General features: G+C 38.7%; 1 protein-coding gene across 1 annotated transcript; it reads left to right on the top strand.

Moving 5' to 3' along the window:
* The first annotated feature begins 288 nt into the window (after nt 1-288).
* Nucleotides 289-3,764, top strand: RPS12 (ribosomal protein S12). Its single transcript, XM_009281507.2, has 4 exons — nt 289-431; nt 2,130-2,232; nt 2,734-2,835; nt 3,678-3,764. The coding sequence occupies exons 1-4, from the start codon at nt 334-336 to the stop codon at nt 3,738-3,740; spliced, it is 366 nt and encodes a 121-aa protein (XP_009279782.1). The 5' UTR covers nt 289-333; the 3' UTR covers nt 3,741-3,764.
* The last annotated feature ends 3,540 nt before the right edge of the window (nt 3,765-7,304 follow it).

Genomic DNA, 7,304 nt, shown 5'->3' with positions numbered 1-7,304 from the left:
GTGGATCTGCCGCATGCTTCCTGCGGGCGGAGGCGGGGTGCTCGGCCTGGGGTCTGGCTGACAGGGCGGCGGTGTGCATGGCTTCCCCTCCTCCGTGAGGGAGCGTGGAGAGCGCGCAGCTGGCTGGCTCGGCGCGAGGATTTAACCTCTCTTAGTTTCTTCTTTTCAGTTTCTCCTTGGGCTTGGTTCTTTAGCTTGCCTGCTTTCTGTATTTTTTTTTTAACGATTGGATGCCTGCAGGAGAACGGGAAGCTTTTGCTTAGAGTTGTAAGACGTTGGCGCGATCAGAGCAATATCATCTGTCTTCTCCTTAGCATTACTGCTGGAGGTGTAATGGATGTTAACACCGCCCTGCAAGAAGTGCTGAAGACCGCACTTATCCATGATGGCCTAGCTCGTGGTATTCGTGAAGCAGCCAAAGCCTTGGACAAGTAAGTGGTGTTCCCATTTTGTCTACGGTGAATAGCAAAACTGGATGAGGTATGTTGTGATGAGGTATGTTGAACACATACAGTGCTCACTTTGTCTAGATGTTTAATTGAAAGCTTTTGCAAGAACTTGTTTTTCTGCCAAGGAGTTTTGTCTTTTGCTATCTCTGTTTCGGGGTTCTTAATTGTGATCTTAAAATACAGACGCTAAACTCAGTGACTCAAGAATAACGGCATCTAGTGTAGTTAGTTAGACAGTGTTCTGTCTTTTCGTGACCCTAGTGCCATCGAGTTTTCATGTGGATTGGTTTTGTGAAGAAAATGGAATGGTGCTTGCGGTATGTAGCTATGGAAATCTGGGGCTCAAAAACCTTGTGTTTTAAGAAATGATAAACTCTTCTCAAAACTTTCGAAGAATGTTAATTGGGAGGGTTAATACGTATGTCAGACTTAACCTGGAAGAGTTGGTTTAGTTTTTATGAAGAAAAACTGAAATTCATAGCTTGCCTTTTTTGCTAGGTTCATTTTGTGTTGCAGCTGTAAATAATTGCTTTGGTACAATATCAAAACGATACTAAACTTGTCACATATGTGCAAACCATGGTAATTAGTTATGGTTTCTTGGTAGGGTGAAGTACTGTATGTGTATCTATACATGCACACACCTGTGTGTATGTGTCTATATATAGGCACATACTTTTAAGAATAGACAGTGCTTAAGTGTAATGCTACAGTGTTTGGGTGATGACTTAACAATTTGTCGGATACCCCTTCACTCTCATGAGTGAGAACAGCAGTCTGACAAACCTGTATGCGAAAAGCTCTAAGACAAGGTACCAGATAATGAAAGAGAAATATAACTTAGGTGACTGACAACTAGTTTGTAACAGTTCTTCTGAGTTCAGCTACAACTTCATATGCTGTGTGTTAAGAGGATGATGTATGTACAAGGTTTACATACATTTGTGTGTGGTGGTTCTTGCTTGGAAATGTTTCTGAAACATTCTGGTGAAACTCACGATGAAGGCAGCCATAGAGAAAACTGACTTTGTTTGCAGTGGTCAAATTACATCAGGTTAAGCATAGAAGACCTATACAGCTCTCTCTGTTGTCAGGTATCCCTTTGGTATTCTTAACATTGTACCACAGTATACAAAGAGCCTAATTAGAATTGGGGCCCTGTCATAACAGCTTCTTTGAACGTAAGTAGAAAAGATTGTTCTGAAGAGCTTATAACAACTTGACATGGAAATTCAAGCTTTTAATAATTACAATTCTAATGTTAAGTTATTGTAATCTGAGGTAAACAAGAAAAAGCAACTTGTAACTTGGTAGCTTTCTAACAGTGACACCAGGTCTTTATGGGACCTGGTGTTTATCCAGTCATTACACCACCTTCCAATGGCTGAGAATTTATTTAGTGGGATTTTTAGGAGCTTCTGAAACTGGAATAGAATCTGATAATAAAGCTAACAATGTATGAGTAGTCTGTTACGTATATGAAAAACATAAAAAGTAGTAGATCATATCAAAAGTGTATTTAGTATTTCAAAAGCTTATGGTGTCTCAAAACCAAAAATTAAACTTGGGAAGCGGTTGTCTAGAGATGCACATGCTGAATTTTGGTCTTTGCAGTTTTGATTATTAAAGAAAGTTTAAGCAGCGTCTGAAGTTACATTTGTCAGTTTTCATTTTTTTTAGACGCCAAGCCCATCTTTGTGTTCTGGCTTCAAATTGTGATGAACCCACGTATGTAAAGTTAGTTGAAGCACTTTGTGCAGAACATCAGATCAACTTAATAAAGGTGAGTGTCAGAACTTTAGACACAAGCTTGGAACGGTTATCCTGCTTGCAATATAAACTGCTTGTTTCAGCATATAGAGAGCTGAACTTTTGAAACGCTATGCTGTAATTCTGTATATGGCTTATCTATGCAAAATTTCTCTTAGCAGTAGAGATGGTTTTAGTTCTATGTGATTGTCATATAAGCAGTACAAAAACTGGATGTAAATGGCATAGGATGTGTATCAGGTATTTTACAAAGTTGAAATGAGTTTTTGTCCTGTATAACAATAAATAGAATTAATACTGCAAGTGGTCGTGGAGCATGGGAGGAGTCTTAACATGACTCTTCAAATTAAAATACTTCGGAGCTGTACAATGATGATACTTTGGCTCCCTCTACTGATACTTGTGAGGAAAGAGCCATCCGTTACCCAATACTTCTGAGAGTACAGCGGCTTTTTTGCTGCTCCCAGTTATGTTAGAAATTACTAGTTCTAATGTGATGCAATGTTTTACACAGGTTGATGACAACAAGAAACTGGGTGAATGGGTAGGTCTCTGCAAGATTGACAGAGAAGGAAAACCTCGCAAAGTAGTGGGCTGCAGTTGTGTGGTTGTCAAAGTAAGATGATGTTAATTCTAGCTTATTTCTTGACTTCTGAAAATAAGCAGTAAAGATTAGGATGCTCTTGATAAGGGACTATTAAGTCCTATAAGGGACTATTAAGTCCTATTAAGTCCTATTAAGTCTTGATAAGGGACTATTAAGCTAAGCTCTTAGATTATTTTTTTAAAACAGTTGCTTTCCATTGTTGATAGTGAAAGTGAACTGCTTCCATCTTCTATATTCCCTTTCATGTTTATTTAAAATACTCCATTTAATTTTGTGAGTTAATGGTTCCGTTCTTAAAGTATCTGTGCCCGCTTGCCAGTAAGCATTAAGGGAAAGACCTTTTAACTAGAAGAGATGAAGTTTTGTTGAAAGAAAAAATGCCAGTTAAATGTGTCTGCTCAACTTGAAAATGTTTTGCAGAGCATATTTTAAAATAAAGCTGGTAAAGTAAAGCCACAGTACGAGCCTTGAAGACTTTGTTGTCTTTGAGGTCCCAGGAGATGGCTACATCTTCACAATAAAGGCTAATGCCTTCTGCATGTGTTTTCCTACTTCTGTTACTGTCGTACGCTTTACTTGGCTTTCTTTAAGCAGAAATGATGAATTTGTTTGAATCCATACCAATGGCTGTTACACTTGAATGAAATAGAATAGTCCTTTATTAGAGTAGTCATTTATAAGAGAAAGAAGGGAAAGCAGCTGGCAGATCGCTTGAGGTTACTAGTATGGAATTTTGAGAATATTTGACACTTTTTCCTCAAGGCATTCCCAATCTCAGTTGTCCTTTTAAAAATAGGTTGTAAAATCTTGAATGGGTCTGTATGTTACTAATGTGTTATCTTGTGTTACAGGACTACGGCAAGGAATCTCAGGCCAAAGATGTCATCGAAGAGTACTTCAAGTGCAAGAAATGAATGGAAAATAAATTTTGAACCTGACTAGTGTGTGTGTGATTAATGGGTGGGTATTTGTGGAATAGTTCTTTGAGTTGCAATGGATAACATCAGAAGATGGAAAGGACTTTGTGTAGTTTATTAGTATGTTAACTCAGCTTGCTAAAAAGATAACGGTAATCCCTGCCATTCCTGTTCTAGGGTGCTTCTGTTTCCTGTTCCTGCCCCAGAGGTTATCAACTTACGGAACTTCGCACAGTTTCTCAGTTGCAAAAATGCTGACAGTTGATTGCTACCTTTGCTTGACAGTGCTTAGGTCTGTGCTTCTGCAGGGATTCTGAGTAACTTGTTAGGGAAAGTCCGAGTACTGCTGCATCTGTGATGAAAATTTGGCTCCCTCTGCTGAAACAAATGAGGAGAACGGCCTTAACCATTACCCAAATCTTCTGAGATGTTGCAGGGATTTTTTAAATGCTATCTTAATTTATTCAGGGAACTTACTTGACACAAGGTGTGTTTTCATGGGTGGCCCCCCTGCCCCCACTCAGTTCTGAAGCAAATTATGGGTAGAATGAGCTTCTTGTAAGAAGTACTGTCCTGTATGTCTAGATCTGATTCTGTAGGCGTTCTCAGTAGTTAAGGTAGCCAAGTAGTTGAGATCTCACTGCTCAAACAAGGCAGTGTTGAATTCTGACTTGCCTGGTGTCTTGGTTTCCCTAGTAGTTGGATCATGTACAGTACTTGTGGTTTTTGTCAGTTTTTCTGCTTTTTGACAATAAGGTGAGATTGGGACTGGAATTCAAGATTGCTTTTCTCTCTCCTGCAAGTTGTTTTATGTGTCTTACATTTTTTGTGGAGCAGCTCTAAGTGGAGTTATAAGGAATTGCTCCATTATGCTGATCAGGAGGACGTGAATGTGAGTATGTGGGGCTGGGTACCTGTAGACTGAGGAGACAGGAATGTGTATCTCTGTTTACTACTTGGGCTCCTGAGTTTGAATTTTCATTATAGTTTGTAACCCCTTTTTTGACATCCCTAGTCATTCAAGTGTAGAGGCAGATACCTTCTCCAGATGCTGGGCTCAGGTGCACTTCGTTACAGCTCATTAAAGCTCTTGAAATGCCTTTTGTTTTTTGCCCTGTCACAGCTTTCTAGTAGCTAGATCTGGGTGACTTGGATTTCTGAGAGGTTCCTGTAAGTAGCCGTTTCAGGCGTACTTAATGATGGAGTCGTCTGTTCCAAGTCTGGCTAAAACCAGGAAATGTATCCTTGCGCTGAACTGATACATATGTTCAGTCTTGTCTGTGAGTTTCTCAGTAAAGGAGTTTAACTAAAATATTAAAAGCTACTGTTTGTCAAGCTAGTATTACAAATAGAGGGAAGTTCTTAACACAAATGTATGAATGTTACCATTTTCCATTTGGATGCTTTTGAATATAGTTGAAATTACAGAAATTCACTCCTATAGATAAAAGCCTTAGTTGCAGATCTTATTTCATTAAATTACTGGAGGTTCCTAAGCACTGAGAATAGAAATAGTTTGTAAGGATAATCCTTTTTAAATGGAGTTGAAAGACACTAACTTGAAAAACTGTCAGTTGAGTTTGGCTAATAATGTTGAGTGTCTTGACTCTTGTATACAGAAGCGCACCAAAGCACGCTTCGTCGTTTGTCCTGTCTTAAGCTGCTGCTTCTGAGAGTTTTGTATAAAATACACGTATGCTATTTGTTCTTTGTATTTTTATGATGCTTGCAGCTACATTCTAGAGAAAGAATTGTCTGAAATGGTGGTGGTGTTGGCAGTCTTAATAGGATTTATGGTTTGCTTTTCCTTGGCTGGCTGTTTTATCAGGGAATTGGGATCCAGAACCGGAGCTTGGTACCTGGATTCAATGGCCTGTGTGTTGCTGAGGTTGAAAATTGTTTCTTAATTGAACATGGTTCTGTACCAGAACATTTTTTACCTGCTAGGAGTAGTAAAGTCATCTTAATTCCTTAAATCTCTGGATGCAGGGTAACAAACGTGCAATCCAATAGGCTCCTCCAGGGTAGTGTGTGAAGATTTTTAAAAAAGATGAAATCCATAGACTCCTCAAATTTGAGGAAGTCTTTGCTAAGCCTGTGCAAGCAAACTGAGCTTTTCCAGATGTTTGGCTTTTTGGCTAAAATACAGCTTTTCATTTTGTTTTTTAACACTAAATGACCCAGGAGAACGGAGAAGAACACGGTCCCTAGTTCAGATACACTTCACTGACTTACAAAGGGAGTTTAGGCAAGTAAGTCATGTATAGATATTTGCTTTCTGGATGTATATGATTATGTGAAGCTAACCTGCTTAAGGTTTTAGGGCTGTTTGATAAAATTCTGGTTGCTTTAGCATGGGCAGACAATAGATCTTAGATTTTTATTTTTTTTAAACTGGATTTGCCCTTCTAAGTGAAGCTTAACTTCGCTTGAGGTCAACTCAACATGGAAAATTTCTGCTGGTACGACTTACTTTCTCATAAATCTACTAATGGTTTCTTGTGAGGTGAAGCACCAATACCACCACATACTAAAGTTTCAGAGGGGACTATTTCCTAATTTGCTATTGGAGGGAGAAAATAGGAAGGAAATCAGTAGAAGAAGGAAGAAATGGTTGTGTCCAGGTGAATTGTAATTCTGAGACGATGATCTTCAACTATTGCTGAAAAGAATGAGTAAACATAAAGTTGATAACCTGTTGCTTTAATAAAATTCTGAAGAAGTTGGCTGTTAGTTCTTTACCTCCATAGAGTATGTGAAGGCTGTTCACTTGGTTGTGTATTTAATATCTCGAGTTGTTCCCCTTTGCACTTCCCTCAATATTTATGGAGAAAGCTGATTAAAAGTAATACTGCATGGCGGTATCATCACTGGATTTCCTGTCCGACTATAACACTAGAGAAATAGGATACGCTGGGTAAAGAAAAAGATGTTCTGTGAGCATTCACAACCTACAAGAAGGTTACAGTAAGGTTACATTCATTTGGTTAGGCTAGAGTAGTACAGCAGCACTGGTTTCAGATTTGCACTAAAGGTAGGTAAGGTGTCCGTTTCCATGGATTTGGAGTTAGTAGACTGCTTTTTACTTCTGACAGGAGCAGTGAAATTCCTTGCAACAAGTTGGGTTTTAGTTTTGGGGGATTTTTTTTAAAGCCGTATAGGGAAGATGCACACTGAACCTGTAGTTGTATAAGACTTGTTAACACATTGTGAATTTATGTTTAGTCAAGTTATTTGTCTTGATTGTAATGTAAATAGGTCCTTAAGGAGTTTTACATATTTTAAACCTGCGAGCAATTCGAGAAGAGTCCAGCACACTCCCAACTATTCAACTTTACAGAACATTCTACTTCGTTTAACACATTTCAACTGTTTATTTTCAGTGTGAGAAAAATAACATTCTCTTCATTATCAAAATGGCTTCTGTGTTTCATTTATACCATGGGATATTGGAATCGCTACTTCAGCAGTATCCAGGTTATACATTTCCTCTTAATCACTATCAAGTATGATCAGTTAACTCCAAGGAAAAGGAGTTGAGGTCAGGAGAGCTGTAGGCCA

The sequence above is a fragment of the Aptenodytes forsteri genome, unplaced genomic scaffold, assembly GCF_000699145.1.
Source record: "Aptenodytes forsteri isolate BGI_AS27 unplaced genomic scaffold, ASM69914v1 Scaffold82, whole genome shotgun sequence".
Lineage (NCBI taxonomy): Eukaryota > Metazoa > Chordata > Aves > Sphenisciformes > Spheniscidae > Aptenodytes > Aptenodytes forsteri.
The sequence above is the reverse complement of the archived record's forward strand: the minus strand, read 5'-3'. Positions and strand labels throughout refer to the sequence as shown.